The sequence below is a fragment of the Narcine bancroftii genome, chromosome 4, assembly GCF_036971445.1.
Source record: "Narcine bancroftii isolate sNarBan1 chromosome 4, sNarBan1.hap1, whole genome shotgun sequence".
In the NCBI taxonomy this organism is placed as follows: Eukaryota; Metazoa; Chordata; class Chondrichthyes; order Torpediniformes; family Narcinidae; genus Narcine; species Narcine bancroftii.
The window spans coordinates 103,094,623-103,114,537 of record NC_091472.1 but is presented as its reverse complement, the minus strand read 5'-3'; the positions used below and the strand labels follow the sequence as shown (position 1 = coordinate 103,114,537).

General features: G+C 41.7%; 1 protein-coding gene across 3 annotated transcripts in view; it reads right to left on the bottom strand.

Annotated features, from left to right (window-relative positions):
• The window catches only part of LOC138760929 (pleckstrin homology domain-containing family G member 1), a 233,803-nt gene that overhangs the window by 39,823 nt on the left and 174,065 nt on the right, over positions 1-19,915 (bottom strand). For all 3 annotated transcript variants that reach the window (XM_069932264.1, XM_069932266.1, XM_069932265.1), the window contains 5 exons: positions 13,510-13,610; positions 10,316-10,385; positions 7,965-8,011; positions 6,171-6,321; positions 3,857-3,988 (listed from right to left, as the gene is read on the bottom strand). In XM_069932264.1, the coding sequence (XP_069788365.1) occupies positions 3,857-3,988; positions 6,171-6,321; positions 7,965-8,011; positions 10,316-10,385; positions 13,510-13,610 (501 nt within the window). The remainder of the gene's footprint in view (positions 1-3,856; positions 3,989-6,170; positions 6,322-7,964; positions 8,012-10,315; positions 10,386-13,509; positions 13,611-19,915) is intronic.

The window sequence follows — 19,915 nt, the reverse complement described above, 5'->3', positions numbered from 1 at the left end:
TTGGCTAAGTCTATTATTGAATAATATAAAGACTGAGCTGCACTTCAAGGCTGATCATTTTCCCATTAAAATTAATCTTTTGCAGTTTTGAAATGTGCAACAATTTTAGTCAGAGAGTTCCATTACCAGCAGCTTTTAACTGAAAGGGTATTTATGGAGGGCCAGTCATTGTTTTGATCATTTCTTTCCAATGTTTTCTTACTTTCTGAGTTCCTCCAATAATTCATTGCCTATATTTTGTTGAAGATGTTCACTGGCACATTGAATGAATCAGCAGACAGGTGATCGAGAAGGAAAATGAAGATCAGTGCAGTGATGGAGGGAGGATGATGATAATAAATAATAGTTGACCGTAAAGATAGGGACAAACAGAGGGAAAGATGTGGGAAGTCTCTGAAATGCATTTACTTTGATGCAAGGAGTATTGTAAGGAAGGTGGACGAGCTGAAGGTGTGGATAGACTCTTGGCAGTATGACGTGGTGGTGATTAGTGAGTCATGGTTGCAGGAGGGTTGTGACCGGCAGCTAAATATTCTTGGATTTCACTGCTTTAGGTGTGATAGAATTGGAGGGGTAAGACTGGGTGGTGTGGCATTGCTTGTCAGGGAAAAGATTACAGCGGTGTTGTTGCGAGATAGTTTAAATATAATTATGGAAAGGGATAGGTCTGGTCCAAAGATTAAGGTTTTTGAGTGGGGGGAAAGCCAGATTTGAAGAGATGAGAAGGGATTTGCAGAGAGTGGTTTGGAATGATTTGTTTTATGGGAAGGAGGTAGAGGAGAATTGGAGGTATTTTAAAGGTGAGAATTTGAGGGTGCAGAATATTTATGTTCCTGTTAGGATAAAAGGCAGGGCCAAAAATTTGAGAGAGCCGTGGTTTTCAAGGGAGATAAGAAAGTTGGTTCGAAATAAAAGAGAGGCCTACATTAAACATAAGAAACAAGGTATGGATGAGATGCTTGGAAAATAGATGGACTGTAAAAAGAAGCTTAAGAAAGAAATTAGGGTAGCGAAAAGGAGGTATGAGGTGGCTGTAGTGAACAGGGTGAAAGTAAATCTGAAGGGTTTTTACAAATATGTAAATAGCAAAAGGAGAGTGAAAGATAGAATTGGTCCCTTAGAGAATCAGAGCAGACAACTGTGTGCGGAGCGGAATGAGATGGGGAAGATATTGAATGAGTTCTTCTCTTCGGTTTTCACTAGGGAAAAAGATATGATATCATGTAGGATAAGAGAAGCAAAAGGGGTGATTATGGAAAATGTAGGGATTAGGAAAGAGGAGGTGTTGGAACTTTTGAGGCATAGAAAGGTGGATAAGTTTCCGGGTCCTGACGGGATTTTCCCCAGGACGTTGAGGGAAGTCAGGGAGGAAATAGCGGAGGGTCTGACGGTGATTTTTCAACAGTCACTAGAGGGGGGGGGGGGGGGGCATGGTGCCGCAGGATTGGCATATCGCAAATGTGTTTCCTCTGTTTAAAAAGGGCTCCAGTTGTAGGCCCAGCAATTATAGGCCAATAAGTTTAATGTCAGTTGTCGGTAAATTAATGGAAAGTATTCTTAGAGATAATATGTGTAAGTATCTAGAGAGGCAGGCACTGATCAGGGACAACCAACATGGGTTTATGCGGGTAAGGCCATGTTTGACAAATACTGTTGAATTTTTTGAGGAGGTGACTAGGAAGGTTGATGAGGGTAGAGCAGTAGATGTGGTCTATTTGGATTTCAGTAAGACCTTCGATAAGGTTCCACATGGAAGGTTGGTAAGGAAGGTTCAGGCGCTAGGTATTAATGTTGAGCTAGTCAGATGGGTTCAACAGTGGCTAGAAAGTAGATGCCAGAGGGTCATGGGGGATAACTGTCTGTCAGGATGGAGGCCGGTGACGAGCCGGTGACGAGCAGTGTGCTTCAGGGATCAGTGTTGGGTCCCTTGTTGTTTGTAATTTACATTAATGATTTGGATGACGGGGGTGGTAAATTGGGTTAGTAGATATGCAGACGATACAAAAATAGGGGGAGTTGTGAATAGTGAAGATGGTTTTCGGAGACTGCAGAAGGATTTGGGCTGAAAGGTGGCAGATCTTTCAAAGTTTAATATTGATAAGTATGAAATGCTTCATTGTGGGAAGAATAATCATAACAGGTCAGATGCAGTGACGGGGAGGGCACTGAGGAACGCAGAGGAACAGAAAGATCTTGGAATAACAGTTCATCGTTCTTTGAAAGTGAAATCTCATGTGGATAGAGTGGTAAAGAAGGCTTTTGGTATGCTGGCCTTTATAAATCAAAGCATAGAATGTAGGAGATGGGAGGTGATGTTGAGACTATTAACGGCATTGGTGAAGTCAAATTGGAATACTGTGTGCAGTTCTGGTCCCCAAATTATAGGAAGGACATCAATAAGGTAGAAAGGGTGAAGAGAAGATTTACTAAAATGTTGCCTGGATTGCAGTATCAAGAATACAAAGAAAGATTGAGTTGACTGGGTCTTTATTCATTGGAGCGTAGAAGGCTGAGGGGGGGATTTGATAGAGGTATTTAAAATTATGAGGGGGATAGATAGAGGAGATGTGAATAGGCTCTTCCCCTTGAGGGCAGGTGAGATTGGAACAAGGGGTCATGAGTTAAGGGTTAGGGGGCAAAAGTTTAGAAGTAACATGAGGGGGAGGCTCTTCACTCAGAGAGTGGCGGCTGAGTGGAATGACCTTCCGGAAGAGGTGGTCGCAGCAAAGTCAATCATTTCCAGAATCAACCTGGTGAAGCTCCTATGCACAGCCAGTGAATCCTTTCTCAAATAAGGAGTCTGGAACTAGACACATTACTCCAGGTGTGGCCTTATCAGAACCCTATACAGTTGCTCTTACATTAAATCCTCTAGCAATGAAGGCCAACATCCCATATGCCTTCTTGATTACCAGCTGCACCGGCAATCAAACACTTAGCAGCTCATGTCCAGGTCTCTCTCCACTACGGCATATTGCAATTGTTCACCATTTAAATAACAGTTGTTTTTATTAGTTTTTCTTGCCCAAAGTTGTACTCCATCTTTACCCATTCACTGAACCAATCGATATTTCTGCAGATTCTCTGCATCCACTACACAATTTGCTTTTCCATTCAATTTAAGTGTCGTCAGCAAACTTGGCTTCATGGAGTTAAACAAGGGAATCGGCAGTTGTTGGAGACTAGTGCAATAACAGAGCAGCAATCGACGTTCTTTCCTCTGAATGCTTTGTGAGCTGCTGGATTTCTCAGTACTTTTCTGCATTGCATTAGGTTCGCTACACTTGGCACCCTTCTCCAAACCACTTCTGTACATTGTGAAAGTTGTGGGCCCAACACCGATTTCTATGGGACCCCATCAATCGATGATTGCCAACCATTTACCCCTGCTCCATGCCTTCTGTTGTTTAACCAATCAATGCAATGAATTCAACCAACTTATGCTGAAGTCTTGTGCAGCACCTTGTTGACTGCCTTCTGGAAATGTTTTAACAGCTCTTTACCAGTTACTGTCTTGGGTCAATAGATATTCAATTAAGTACATCTTTCCTTATTTACCTCCATGACTGCTCTCCATCAGTCATGCTTAGCTGACAGATATTTTAAAAGGGTAATTTTAGGTGGACAAGTTTACGGAGTTTTTACAATGAGATATTGCTCAAAGATAACTGCCACCCAGGGGCATTTCCGCAAAACAACAGGAAGTTTGTGGGGGGGGGGGGGGGGAGAATGGGGTGGGGTTGTTTCTGATTGGCTACCAACTGCCAACCAGGACCAGACAGGGAGTCAACTTTCCAATAGTCAAATTAACCACTGGCGCAGAGATTGAATTCTTAAAATCCCTTTTGGTGATTACCTGCAGCCTCACTGCATGCTCATGTTTTCTCTTCATATCATTAATGTGCCAAGCAACCCTCTGCATTGTGTCAATGGCATCCTGCACCACATCATAGCACTCTGTATCCTTCTCCAGATGACTAACTATTTCCTGTAAACAATAGGCAAGAGATAAAAACAAATCAGGAAAGAAACATCGCAGATTGGAATAGAAATCAATGATGGCCTGGTTCCCAAACCATTTATCACGATACTCTCCAACTAGTTGGTCCAAGGGTGTTGAGACAGCCTGCTGCACAATGATCACATTTGCTTCACACCTGTAAGGGCAAAATGCACCTTGCCGACAACCAGTACAAAGTTGTAAACACACAATGCTAGAGAAACACAGCAGGTCAAACTGTGTATTTTATATAGCAAAGATAAAGACATAACCAATGTTTCGGGCTTTAACAGGCTTCAATCATAGTGTCTGCAGATTTTCATGTTTTACACCAGTGCAAGGTTATTGAGTGCAAAGAAAGGAGCAGAAGGGATGGTGAGGTAGATAAGGCGGAAAGCAAAACACTGTCCATCGGCAGCATGGTACCAACTTCTACCAGAAGATCAGGGTCCAAAATGACCAGTATCTATCTGCCCACAAATAGACCCAGCCAAAAATTCTTTCGACAGGATCATGTGGAAGTACAGAAATTTATTATCTCTTTCCTTTGCAACAAAATATAACATCGTTTTTTTAATTTGGTAATTATCATTTTATCCATTTCAAAAGCTCGGAAACCAAAATGTTTTCAATCTCCCTTATGGCAGATTATATTATATATAGATAAGTTATATTGTATATAGATAAGTTTTTGACGGAGATAGATTGTGGGGTAGTGTAGGACACACACAAACACTTCACAAAACAGATCTCATTCAAAATGCTGGAGCTCTGCTCAAGCCAGACAGTCCAGGCTCCCAGTGCCTTTGCAAAAACTTTGAAGAGTGCCTATAGAGATGTCACAAGTAGGTGTTAATTGGACATGCTGAAGAGTAATGGATTATTGTTTAGAAAGCAACAGATGTACAGACTCAGAAGTTTGGATCTGGTTCCACAATCTGTCTGACTGCAGTTTGCTGTTCTAAGAAGGTCATGTAGTTTTACAAGCAGAGAGAGAGAGAAAGAGAATGAGAACTGGTTTCTGCAGTCATGGCAAGCTGGCAACTTGTTGAAATCCCATTTTGAAGACAGGTTGTGAGTTTTGAGTTCAGCCTGTTGAAGACCCTTGTGGTCTATACAAGAGGAAATGGCTGGCTAGAGTGTTTCACCTGAAATAAAGTAAACAAAAGGAACTCTGTTGTGACCTACGGAAGAAGAGGTTATCTTTTGGAAAACCCTGATGGGGCAAGTTTCTTCAGCAAGACACTGACGTGGCTGATCGGAGGGAATCAGTTTGCGTGTGTCCAATAAGCAATGAATTTCTCTCTGAAACCAACAAGAACCTTCCTGAGCGGTAACCATTTAAGCACCAGAGCTTGGTGAAAATTCATAAATGTTAAATTCTGTGCATAGTATAAGAATGACCTGATACCGGTGAACTTGGAGGAGGGAGAAGTGAGATTGAACTGTGAATCAAAGAACTTTTCTGAACTTACACACACATTACATACACGTGCACTTAGAATTAGAAGGGGGTTATGTTAATAGTAATAAGTTAAAGTTTGATATATTTTTATGTTTAAAGAAAATTACAAGTAACTTTTGTTTAAGTAACTATTTGTCTTGGTGAATTTCTATTGCTGCTGGGTTTTGGGGTCCTCTGGGCCTGTAACACCCTTGATGCAACATGACCCTGTTGCACCGTCCAGTCTAGTCTACAGAGCGGAGTTAAGTTAACCCATCAGGAAATGACACTACTTCAGGTGTCAGAAACCAGGAACAGCTGAAAATAATCATTTTTATGAAGCTGATATGGAGTGAGTTACAAACCACCTGGACAGCATTTTGGATTTTGTATTCTTGCTATCAACATTAAACATTTGTACACAAAAGTGTCAATAACCTATCGCTATCAAAACCTTCAACAGATGAAAACCTAAGAACATTCAAGGATGCAGTGGGCAGGTTATAGGGGGCTCAGTAGATCCTTTGTACTGTTAACATTATTGTATCCCTACAATTGTTGCATCTTAACTGGGGAAAGGATACAGTCAATAATTAATTTGAGCCAGTTGCTCCTACTCTAATGTTTCTAATGTCAAGGGAACTGCTGTACAAAAGGCAACAACATTAGCATTAAAAGCATCCTAATACACTGGATTTGGACCAAAAATTACAAGTAATTACTTACATGCAAGAGAAGGTGATATTTTAGGATACGTTGCACAGGTTTGAGAAGGTAGGATCCCAGTGGGAGGGAGTGTTTCAAGGTCTCCTGTCGCTCTCGGAAGAATTTGGCGAGCACTTTGTTCCTCATACATTCTGTTAGCACGGCTACAGACCTGCAAATGTCACAGAAACATCAATGGTTGTGTTAAAATCCAAATTCTTATGCAAAATATCTGGGCTCATCTCCATCATCCCACAGGAGGTCACAATACTGGCCTTCTGCTTCCTGATTACAGTACTCTCCAGAGATGCCTCATTTTTGTTGCAGTTTTTTCTTAAATTGATTTCCTTCCTTCAATATTTTGTTTTGTTGCTTTGACGTAGAATACCAGATAGAAACATTCAAATGGTATAATATCTCTTGTATCATTTCTTCATGTGCCAGGAGCATAATAGATCTCTTGCGTCATATATAAAAGTGCTGGAGAAACTCAGCTGGTCACACAGCATCCACAGGAAGGAAAGGGTCACCAACATTTCGGACCTGGGTTTACCTGATCAAGGGCCCAGGCTTGAAACGCTGGTTACCCTTTACTTTCTATAGATGATGTGTGACCTGCTGAGTTTCTCCAGCACATTTGTGTATTGCACTCGACCCCAATAGCTGCAGACTTTCTTGTTTAAACAATATCCCTTGTGCCATTCTTTCCTTCAATTGCTGAAGAATATCAAGCTCCAAATCAGAACAAAACACATTAATGAAAAATAGAATTGATTCTTTAACTTGAGTACATTAAAAACCATTAAGAGAATTTTGACATTATTGATCATAGAATATTGATAATTTTTTCCAAACATTTCTACTTTAGTCACTGAATAAATGTTGTGCTGTAGGATTTTTTTTAAAATTATTACAATTGAAATAATGGCCAACTAACCTTGTATTAATCAGTGGCACCGCAGTCAGCATTCAACATTCAACCTCGGGTGCTGTCCCTGAGGCACTCTCCCAGTGACTAGATGGTTGTTTCCTCCCACATCCCAAAGGCATGCTAGTATTTAATTCGCCATTGCAAATTACCATTTCCAATGGAAATTGAAAAAACCCATTTCCAAGGGTATTTGTCCACTTGAGATTCAAATCAGATTAATTGGAGTAACAGTCTAGACTGGATGAGAGATCTCTTTCTTGTTATTTTGTGGTCCTTATAGGTGGATAGAGAGCAGGAGCATTATGGGGGGTGGGGGGGGGGGGAAGGCTGGCATTGAGGAGTTATGTGCATATGCAAGAGAATAGCTTCAGGGGAATAGATGAATGGGATTGATGGTGTTGTTTCTGTGGCTAGCCTGTCTTAAAGGGCTGAATGGTCTCCTATGTTGTAATACATGTACAAGTTAACGATTTCAAACTGTTCTAAATTCTGTTATCATCCTGTCAGCTGAATGCCAGATTTAGCTCCAGTGTTAGTGTGGAGAGAATCAAGTGGAAGGTACAATGAGTCTGGAGAATGAACTTATGCATTTCAAAAGCAACATATACACTGATCAAATGCCTGAATGACTTGGGACTTTGGAGACAATTTTAATAGATTTGAGTAGTTGGGAAACATAGGGTTAGTTTAGACCTTAGCTGAAAGAATAATACTCATCATCATCATTTCCTTAAAATTCTGCAATGTTCAAAAGCACCCAATGGGTGGAAAAAAGCTAAAATTTATCTCTTATTCAGAGATGCTTAAGCAACTCAGCATTAAATGACGATTTAAAAGCTTTAAAAGACTCTGGGTTATCACCTACATTTGTAATGTCCACCTACCTGGGATAGTTTGTGCAGTACTGTGTATAGATGTGGAATTCTTCACTCTGAAAATCAAAACAAACACATTAAACCATATTTGTTCAAAAGTTCAAGTTTATCATCATCTGACTGTACATATGTTACCAAAAACAGCATTGCTCGGGACCACAGTGCATGCACGCAAACACACACACAGCACATAATAATCATATATACATACATACATAAAGATATAATTTTAAATGAATATATTTAAATGTTTTGGGATGATCTGCTCAGTTACAGGATACTGTTCATTAATCTCACAGCCTGCAGGAAGAAGCTATTTGCCAGCCTGGCCCTCCTGATTTTGATGCTCCTGTACTTCCAACTTGATGGTAGTGGGTCAAAGATACTGTGTGCTGGTTGGAAAGGGGCCTCAATAATTCTTTGAGCCTTATTTAAACAACACTCTTGGTAAATGTGGTCAATAGAGGAAAGGGAGGACCCTCATGATCTTCTTGGCTGTTTTTATGATACAGGTACATGATCCTTTATCCGGACATCTAAAATCCGGAAAGCTCCAAAATCCAGCAAGTGGAGACCGGCGGTCGGGGAAGGTGGCTGAGGGACTGCAGTTGGGGGAGACACCTGAGGGACTGTGGTTGGGGGAGGTGGCTGGGCGGCCAAGGGACCGCGGTCAGGGAAACAGCCGAGGGACCACGGTCGGGGGAGACGGCCGAGGGTCTGGCGGTCAGGGGAGACAGCCGGGCGGCCGGCGGTTGGGGGAGGCAGCTGAGGGACCGCAGTTGGGGGAGATGGTCAGGTGACTGGAAGGGGGTGGGGGTGGATAGAGCAGCACAATTCAGGTGGGCTTTCCAAAATCCAGAAAAATCCAAATTTTGGAACACACTGTCCCTCAAGGGTTCTGGATAAAGGATTGTGTACCTGTACTCTCTATTGACGTCCAGTCTGATAATTTGCAGCTACCAATGCACACATGGATGCAACCAAAGAGAACAATCTCAACTGTGCTCCTGTAAAATGTTGTCAAGATGGGGGGCGGGGGCGGTAGCTTTGCCCTCTTCAATCTCCTTAGGAAGTGTAGGCGCTACTGCATCTCCCCGACTGAGGAGGTGTTGTGGGTCCAGGACAGGTTAACTGTTATATGCACACCAAATAACTTTGTGCTGGACTTGCAGATGCCTTAAAATGCTTAATGGATCCCTTGGGGTGGGGGAAAAAAAAAGAAACTATTCCCTTTGGTCAGCAAGTTCAGGACAGAGATTTATTGTCAATGAATTTGAGCCTGGATGTAGAGGGGTGATATCTGAAAGCACTTTCTCAAAGGGCAGGGGAACACTCTCCTCCCAACACTTTGATGCAGAGGAGGGTCATGAAAACAAACTGGGATGAGTAGTTGAGCTGACAAAGAATTGCAAAAGGAAGTCAGTGAGTTAGGCATCAAACACAGAATATCACCCCTTCCCTCTAGACCAAACCCTAAATGTTGACTGACCATTTCTACCCATGGATGCTGCCTGATACGCTGAGTTTCTCCAGCAATTCTTTCTCTGCTCAAGATTCCAGTATCTGCAGTTTTTGTGTTTTTTTCTGCAATGAGTCCATTTTTATTAGCTACAACAGGACTTGAGAAATACTGGGGTACAAGCAAAGCCACAAATTAATCCAGGATTTCACATGAAAAGATATACCTCAGCAGGTTGGGCTTTCTAAATGGACTAAAAAGAGCCCAGCTGAAAGTATCCCAAAGAGAATCAGACGAGGAAACATTCTGGTAAATACACCCTATAGCCAGAGGCTTTGACATTCTTCCTTAATTATGATTAGAAGCCAGATGACTTGTTATAACAGGGTATATTGCTGCATTCACACAATCCAATTTAGTTTTGAAGGAGATTACAAGACATTCAGTTGACTGTTTCCCTTCTGTGTGGCAGGGAGCACCAACGCAGTGTGCAGTACTTCAGGGACCAAGGTTAGAACCAGACCAGGAGCACATCTTCCTCCAGGTGTTCCTTTCACATCCCAATCGCATGCTGGTAAGTCAACTGGCTTCAGGCTTCCCCAAGTGTCGGACAGTGACAAAAAAACCCAAAAGAAATGAGCAGGAGCAAGACAGAACAAGTCGCAGGGATACAAGGAAATGTGAGAGGGAATGGGAATGATGGGATTGCTTATCTGGAAGCTAGCAGAAACCCAAATTGCATTCACCTGTGTTGTTTAAGATGTTAAATGATGGGCACAGAGCAAATGAAAGAGCCCACATTGGAATCTTATGCACACACATAACTTTCAAGTAGATCTTAAAGTCGAAGTTACTGTTCCTTCAAGTTGCAGACTTACTCCAAAGCCATGGCAGGATTTACCTTTGCTACAAAACATTCCGCAATTGCAACTGGGTCGCTGTCACAGCTCTCCAGATCTCGAAGCAACTCACTGTGAATAGAAAGGAAAACCACATTTTCAATACCCACATCTTGCAGGTGGCTCCTGATCAGTAGTTCTTGGCTCAGTGCAGATTTAGAAACTTGCAGCGTCATAAAAATACAACAATGATGTTTTTCATAACCTCAAGGCAGACTTTAGTCTTTGTGAACGTGAAATGCTTTGAAAGTATCGCCATGTTGCAACATTGTTAAATTTGCAGGCTGCAGGTTCCTCCATCAACAGGATGCTTATTCACAGATCATTAGAAAAAGAAAGCCACACATGCAAGCAACAAATAAGCTGCCAGGAATATTTGCATCACAAATTTGCCTGGCAACAACCATCTCCAGCAAGACCATTCTACCCACTTAATCTTGACCACAAATGCCATTAGCGAAGTTCCCAACACCAACATTCTGAGGAGTCGCTGCTGACCGAAAGCTCAACTGACTTAGCCACAGGAACTACAAAAGTAGGTCAGCTGCTGGGAACCATGGAGTGAGTGACATTTCCTATCACATCCAAGCCTTCCCACCATCCATAAAAGACAAATGTCAGCAGCAGAATTGAAAATTCACCAACACCACACAAGACGAAGCATTGGTTCGTCCTCCCTTCACTAGCAGCAAAACCACTGCAGAACATGGCATTGACAAAATTCACTTCAATTATTTGACGGGATTATTCCAAGAGCACTTCCAAAACCCATAACCTTTATCGTCTAAGAGGACAGCGCATGCAGGTGCATAGGAACCACCTGTTAGTTCCCTCCATATTGCACATCTTTCCAATTTGGAAATAAATTCCCAATGCTGCATTATTGCTGGGTCCAAATTAGGGGGCTCCCTATCCAACAACATTCTTGGAGTATCCCTTCCAAAGGATAGCAAGGGTTCAAAAGGCATCAGATCACTACCACCCTGTTGAGGCCAATCAGGGTTAGAGAATAAATGGCAGCCTTGTGAGCAATACGTACATGCTGAAAGAAATGAATTTATCCATTACTAGTAGTGAAGGTGCAAGATCCAGAAATAAGTACAGTAAAATCCCCATTATATAGAATTCAAGCAAACAGCAGCCTCAAACAGCTACAAAAAATTGTGGAAAATGAATTTAAAACTGGTATCCTTAGCTGTGAGTTCCCCAATCACACAATCGCAAGCAACTAGCAAATATACTTATCTGGCATCTACCAAGCCCCATGGGTGCTGGACACCGTTTTTTTTTACTGTACTAAGCTTCCCTGATTAAATATCTGTGCAAAGAGAGTTGTTACAAGCCTGCTGGAGATATAGGCTGGTGAAACGAGGGGGAAAGGTTGGCAGAAATTATACAACATGGGGAAAATTAGAAGTTATTTACTTCAGAAAGAACAAAATAACATTTAAAATGAGGCAAATTCATTGGTAACTTTTTAAAAATGGACTTGTTTACTATTTAAAAGGACAATGAACACAAAGAATGCTGGGGGAAAAAAGGGAGGCAAAGTGGGATTAATTGGTAAACTGCTCAAAAGAGACAACATCAGGCCAAATGGATGCATTTATAGAACAGCAGTAGTGATGAAATTAAATTTATAGTCACTGTTTCAAAGTATTAAAAGATAACAAAATTAGATAGCGCAAACATAATAATTGTTCATTCATTTGATGGGAGCTAGGCACTACTGATAAGACCTACATTTATTGACCCATTCTAATTGAAATTGAATGCAGTGACATCAATGCCATTTCCAAGGGTATTTGTCCACTTGAGAATCAAATCAGATTAATTGGAGTAACAGTCTAGACTGGATGAGAGATCACTTTCTTGTTGTTTTGTGGTCCTTATTACTCATGGTATTTCTATCAGTAGAATGTAAAGTCCACAGCTTCTGTACAGGGAATGGTACCCCCAGTCTCTGGCTTGGTTGGCCTGCACTGCCTTGTGTCCAACAAAAAAAAAAGGCCTCTGAGAGCAAGACCCAACAGAGTGAATGGTCCAAACCTACATTAAATCCAATGATGCTCTCTACCTCCTCCATCTAAGCCGGTGGTTCCCAAACTTTATCAGGCTACTGCCCCCTTGGCCTCCAGGCCACATACCGAGCACCACCTACCCCCCCATATAATGGAGGTGGGGGGAGGGGTTTAGTGGGAGTGCCCAGGAGTGAAGTGGCAGCACTGAGCAGGATGGGTGGGTATGTGGTGGCACTGAACAGGGTTGGGGGGACGGGTAGTGGCAGCATTGAGCAGGGTTGGGGGGGTGAGTGGTGGCATTGAGACGGGGGGTTGTGGCAGCTCTGAGAGGGGGGTGGGTGGCGGTGCTGAGATAGGGGTTAGCAGAGGTGCTGCATGAGGAGGGTGGTGGCGGCGCTGAGAGGGGAGGGTGGTGGCAGCTCTGGGGGGGGGGTGGTGACAGCTCTGGGGGGGGTGGTAGTAACACCAGTACAACGTGGCGGCCATCAAGATCAGCTCTTGCGAGAACACCTTGGCGCTGTTTATATTGCTCACTACTGGCACCCTGAGTCTGACCAGAAAATTACTGCACTGTGTTCTTTAAACTTTGCAGCAAACTGAATAATAACAGACTGAAAGTTTGGAACGCTCCCTTTTTCCAAACTGCCCACAGAGGGGCAGCAGCACTCACTTTTGGAATCTCTAATCTAAGCCTTTAAGGCTCTTTACTCTTTCTTCACAATAGTGTCTTTCCCTCTGCCCTCATCAGTGTAGGGCTCTGAGATACTGAATGGGACAAACTAGAGAGATGTCATCATTGGATCAATCAAATTATTTCCAGCTGAGCCAATACAGGACACAATTAAAAGTGGACACCACACTGCATTAAAACCAACAGTTTAATTAAAAACTGGTTTCATTTGGTGTTTTTGAAGGAGAAAAGAAGAAAAAAATTGAGTGACACATGGGGGAGAAACTATCAGAACCTCAGGCTTCGCTTGGTGGATCAATGGAAATGGGGATACATTTTCAAAACTTGCTTTGGCTTATAAATGGTTATGTGGGGTTCTAACATTTCAAATCACACCTCATTTGGGAATGGGGTTGAATTACCTGTTAGGATTACCTGTGCTGTTCAGCCCATTCACAAAATGTGCAGAAGCTGTGGGAGGGCTTATAGATTTGGATTAGCTTACCTGTTGAAGCGATAGATGTCCCTTATGTTCCCAAACAAGGCCAAGCGGTCTTCCGTCCCTAGGGGGAGCCTCGATTGGTCTGTGATGCAGTCAAGATAGTCCTGAAGAACAGCAAAGCAAGATTCAGAAGCTGGCACTACCTATCCCCAACCTTAGTGGTTACTTCACAGTACAAATGGGAAATTAACTCGAGTTTCCTTCCTTTCCCCAAGAGTGTTTTATCCTTCTACCCCAATCATAAGCATCAATGTCAATCAGGAAGTCAATCCTGAATTTGCAGCATTACGCACTATCAAGAAATAGGCTATCCAACTAAACAGGTCTCTTTTTATGTTCTCACCAGCAACCTTGCATTCTAAGTTTGCCCACCCTGTATTTTTTGTCCCTCACTATCTTCAATAACATACCTAAAGGCAGTTTGCCTCAGTCAAACCAAAAGTAAACAGGCATCACATTCCCCAGTTAAGGAGTTTCTCCTGCCTCTAAATTTAGCAATGTTAAGTTCACTTGGGGAACGTAATGTCCATTCATTCAAACCCCTCAATGTGTTTTTCAAAATTTTTAAATCTGCAAACGAAAACCCAGATAAACAAAGCCTCAGCATGTTCAATGGAAGCCAAAGTTACAAGTGGCCTGGTCCTTGCAAAATTTCCCTCTGCTGCTATATCCTGTTGGAAATTTGCAGACCAAGACAATGAAAAGTATTCAAGAACTTGCCAAGCGTCAGTGTTTGCTTCCAGGTGAAACAGCTGGACTTAATTTACTGGATCAACCCAAAATACAACTGCATCAAAAGGGGAAACCATTCAACCCATGAAATCTACACTGGCTCTCTGAAGCACAATGACTCTCAGGGCTCACTGGACGAAGGCTGTCTGCCGTGATGGAGTAATCAGTACAGCAGACAGGAAGTAATGAAAAGTATCAGCCCTACACACATCAACAGTGGCTCTTGCAGGAGCAAGAGTCGAGTGCTTAGCAGAGGTAAATGCATACCAGATGTTGCCATTCAACTTAACACCAGATGTGGTGCATCACTGGAATATGACTGCATATCCTCTTCCATCCACTTGGTGCAAAGTTACAACTCTACAAGTTTATCAGTACAAGGAAAAGAGATATTTCCTTTGATCGAGACCTGAACAAAATCCCTCACCATCACTTGGGCATGGAACTACAAACGGCATTCAACAATACAAATTCATCCACAAAACAGCAAAGAGAAATGAAATGTGGTCACAAGATGTCCTGAACAAAACATGAGAAAGATCAAAGCAGAAGACAAGTTAAACAAGAAATCTGGGGTCTAGTGCAATATACAAAAGTGCTGGAGAACCATTCTTATGGATGATGCTACACCACCTGCTGAGACTTTCCAGCAGTTTTATGTGCTGCAAACCGAAGCCTCTGAACCACATCAATGCTAACTAAACTCTTATTTGGTGTGATGTTCCCACATTTTTCAGTTCATTTTATTTATGTAGGACTGTCCCTTTGAGAGAGCAGATTTAACAATCTACCTGCAGGATATGAAGTGACTGTAAAACTAGCAGCAAGCTTTGAATACGTTGCGTTCCTACATGGATACATTTGAAGAGAGGCTGGGCAGTGTCTTAAAACCCAGGTGCAGAGACCATGTGACCAACAGATTAATATTGAATACAGAGGAGTGGTTGGAGGCCAATTTAAGGAAGCAGTACAAGAGTCAACAGCTCTTCGACCTCCTTGGCCTCATTGTGTGGTTATAGACAGAATTGTCAGATTTAATCCTTTTGCTTACAAAGGAATGAGAGATCACTTCTACTAACCCACGAAAGAGGTTTTAAAGTTGCAGAAGAAATATTGCATTCTACTGACCCACAAAAGAGGTTCTAATAGCTGAAGAAGACACTCGTCTAAAAAGGGTATTTCTCTGACGCACCTCAACCAGAGTGGCATGAGAAATCAACATTCTGTCACCCCTGGTCTCTTTCACCCACTTCAGGAACTGCTAACTTCATCTGAGGCCTGAGTGCTTCAACCATCTAAACCCTGCACACTGCCTCAATCTCAAGGCCACGTGTCATCCCCAAATTTCTGAACTTTGAACTTGGAACTGCCTTTCAAGAATTGAGCCTTGAGCTGTAGTGGGTTGGAGTATTTTACACACACACACCAATGTATTCATGCATAGTTGAAGTTTAAGTTAGATAATTGTATATAAATTCAGTTAAGTTTAGATAAGTTAATTAAATTAGAGTAGGTATTATTTTATTGTTGATTAATAATTTAAAATATTATTTTAAATATAAAACCATTTGGGCTAAACTTTATTGCTGCTGTCATGTACATAACATTCTGACAAATGTTTTAACTTTATTAGGACAAATCCAGGAAGACCTGGATACTCAATTCACAAAACAGAAAATCATAAATGCTCCAATTTGTTGCAGTAGTCATTCAGACCATGGTACACAACTCAAAAAAAGAAAGTCAATTAGCACTTGTGGAAAGAGAAAACAGTGAATGACTTGGCCCAGGGGCCCTTCCTCAGAACTTTCACTCTTTCCCAGTTCCTCCATAGTGCATGACCTGGTACCCAATCCACACCCACAAGCACTGCTCCTCTTACTGAAATTCCAGGTGTAATGTGGGATATTAGAATGATTATGGATAAATACGTCTTTAAAAGAGAGAGATTGTGGGGGTTTGGTGTAGGTCACTGCATAGAGACATCTCATTTAAAATGCAAGAGCTTTGCTGAAGTTGAACATTGAGACTCCAGTTGGCTTTGCAGAAGCAATGAAGAATGTTGATAAGATCTTTCAAAGATTGGGTTTGGAGCCTTGGTAGAGGTTTTTGGTTTTTACAAGCAGAGACAAGAAAAAAAAACAGGATTCTTCTCTGAGAGAGAGAGAGAGAGAGAGAGAGAGAGAGAGAAAGAGAAAGTCAGTTCTGAATTAGCAGTTGAGGCTGCAAAATGGCAAACTTGTTGTAAAAACCATTTTGAAGTTGGGTTGTGAGCTCTGAGTTCAGCCTGTTCAAAACCCTTGTAATCCTTACAAGAGGAAATGGCTGGCTAGAGTGTTTCTCCTGAAATAAGGGAAACAAGGGGAACTCTGTGGTGACCTGGAAGAAGAGGTTATCATTTGGAAAACTCATGCTAGGGCAAGTTTCTTCGACAAGACACTGAAGTGACCGGAGCCTGATGAAGATTCATAAATATTAAATTCTGTGCACAGTATAAGAATTGCCTAATACCGTTGAACTTGGAGGAGTGAGAAGTGAATGATTAGACTGTGAAACAAAGAACTTTCCTGAACATATACACATTTCATACACACGCGCTTAGAATTAGAAAGGGGTTAAGTTAATAGTAATAAGTTAAAGTTTGATCCTGTTTTTATGTTTAAAGAAAATTAAAAGCAACTTTTGTTTAAGTAACCATTGTCCTAGTGAATTTCTATTGCTGGTGAATTTTTAAATCCTCAGGGCTCGTAAATCAGGACTAAACTACCCAAACTCGTTTGCTCTTCACCTGTGCCAATCCCACCATCCCCATCCATCCCACCCCAAACATTTCAAAGAAACCTGTGTTTGCTATCCTAAAATAAGTTTGAATGGGTTTTTGCTTTAATGAAAATAGCCTTCAATAGTAGTGTGTTGTGTTTGTATTGCATATAGATATGTTTTTTGGGGATAAATTGATGCAGGTTTTTTAGTGTAGGTCACATACAAACACTTTAAAACAGATCTTATTTAAAATACTGGAGCTCTGATCATGCTCAACAGTCCAGCGCCAAGAGCCCTTGCAAAAGCTTTGGAGAGTGCCCAAGAGACTTCACTAATGGATTGTTGTTTACAAAAAGGCTACAGATGAAATAACTTGTTGGAGCCGCAGACTGTCTGGAGTGGAACTTGCTGTTCTAATAAGATCATGTAGTTTTGCAAGCAGAGAGAGAAAATTCAGTTCTGCAGTTTTACAGTCAGCAGCAGCAACTGGGACTGGAACAGGACAAGCTGGCAAACTTGAGGAAAACCCCATTTGGAAGATGAGTTGTGACTGCTTAGTTCAGCCTGGTCAAAGTCCTTGTGGTTCATACAAGAGGAGAGGACTGACTGCCTAATTTTCACTTGAAATCAGAGAAACAAAAGGAACTCTGTGGTGACCTGAAAGAAAGAGATTATCATCTGGAGAACCCTGTGGGGGTAAGTTTCTTCGGCAAGTCACTGAAATGGCTGATTAAAAGGAATCAGTTGTGGGTGTCCAGTGAACAACAAATCTCTCTCTGAAAACAGACAAGAACCTTCCTGAACAGTAACCATTTATCTTTCAAGCATCAAAGCCTGGTGAATTTCATAAACATTAAATTCTGTGCACAGAACAAGAATTGCCTGCCACCAGTGAATTTGGAGGAATGAGAAGTGAGATTGGACTGTGAATCAAAGAACTTTTTAAAACTTCCACACACATTACATACACGTGCTCTTAGAATTAGAAGGGAGTTAAATTAGGTTAGTAAAGTTAATAGTGATAAGATAAAGTTTGATCTTGTTTTGTTGTTTAGAGATAATTAAAAGCAACTTTTGTTAAGTAACCATTTGTCTTGGTGAATATCTATTGCTGGTGGGTTTTGGGGTCCTCTGGGCTCGTAACAGTAGTGAATGGATCTTTGCTTTACGCTATTTGGGCTTATGGAAGGTTTTATAAGAATGCTCTAGTTTTGTAAAGCATGGTAAAACGGTACTACATTTGTCAAAGTCAAAGTTCAAGTTTACTGTCAGAGAACATAACATTATATACAACACAAATTCTTTTCCTGTGGGTCAGACAGAATTTCTAATTACTTGTAACTATAAACTATACTCAAGAAGAAAAACAAAAGAAAAAAATTTAAACAAACTGTGCAAAAAACTGACAGAAAATAAATATTCAGTAATAAATAATGATCAAAATAAGACTCCCAAAATGAGTCTCTGAATGAGTTTGTCGTTCAGGAGTCTGATGGAGGAGGAGTAGCAGCTATTCATGACGCACACTTGAGCCTACATCTCCTCCCTCACCACAGTTCAGGGCCCCAAACAGGCCTTTCCAGTGAAGCAGTACTTCACTGCGTATCCGTAGGATTGATTTACTGCATCCAGTGCTTCTCTACATTGGAGACTGGGCGCAGACTAGGAAATCACTTCGCTGAACACCTTCGCTCTCTCTGCACCAGTGACAGGGACCTCCCAGTGGCCAAGCATTTCAATTCTGTGTCATACTCTCAAACTCACATGTTTGTCCATGGTTTTGTACCATCCCATGAAGACCTCCCGTAAACTGGAGGAACAAAACCTGATTTTCTGTGTGGGCACTTTCTAGCCAGATCGACTTTTCCTGTTTCTGCTAACCTGGTTTCCTTTCCCCCTTCTTTCCTTCCCCGTCAGCTCTCCACACCCTTTCCTTTCTATTCACCTTGCCAACTCTTCTCCCCTTGCTTGCAGCTGTGCCCTCCCTCTCTTCTCCACCTATTATCTCCTGCGTTTGCGACCAAGCTTCCCCTCTTACTCGGACACCTACCGACATTTATCCATACCTTGATGAAGAGCACAAGCCCGAAATGACAGTTATTAATTTTTATATTTGCTATATAAAAGACACTGTTTGACCTGCTGAGTTTCTAGAGCATTGTATTTTTTTTACTTTAACTACAGTGTCTGCAGATTTTTGTGTTTTACTACTACTAGTAGCTATTCATGAACCTGGAGGAACCTATACTTGTGGCACCTATACTTCATTCCTGATGGCAGAAGCGGTTTAAACTAATTTGGCAGGGGGGTGGGAACCTGTATGATAGGGCAAAGGACAGAAAAGATAAAACAGGAAAAGTTAGGTTAGGCAGCGAAAGTAAAAAATCAGAAAGAGCAAGGAGGGTGAAAAAAGCAAATCTGAAGGCTTTATATCTTAATGCAAGAAGCATTCGGAACAAGGTAGATAAATTAGCTGTGGAAATTGAGATAACCAAATATGATTTGATTGGGATTACAGAAACATGGCTGCAGGGTGGGCAAGTCTGGGAACTTAACATCCCGGGGTATACGATATTTAGGAGGGATCGGCAAGAAAGAAAAGGGGTGGGGTAGTATTGATGGTGAGAGAAGGGACCGACACGATTGACAGAAAGGATATCAACTCGGAAGATGCGGAATCTATATGGGTAAAACTGAAGAATAGCAAGGGGCGGAAAACGTTAGTGGGTGTGGTATATAGGCCTCTAAATAGTAGTGTAGAGGTGAGGGAAGGCATTAAAGGAGAAATTAGAAAAGCGTGCAATAAAGGAACAGCTGTCATCATGGGAGACTTTAATTTGCATAGAGATTGGACTAGTCAAATTAGTAAAAATACTGAGGAGGAGGAATTCCTTGAATGTTTATGGGACGGTTA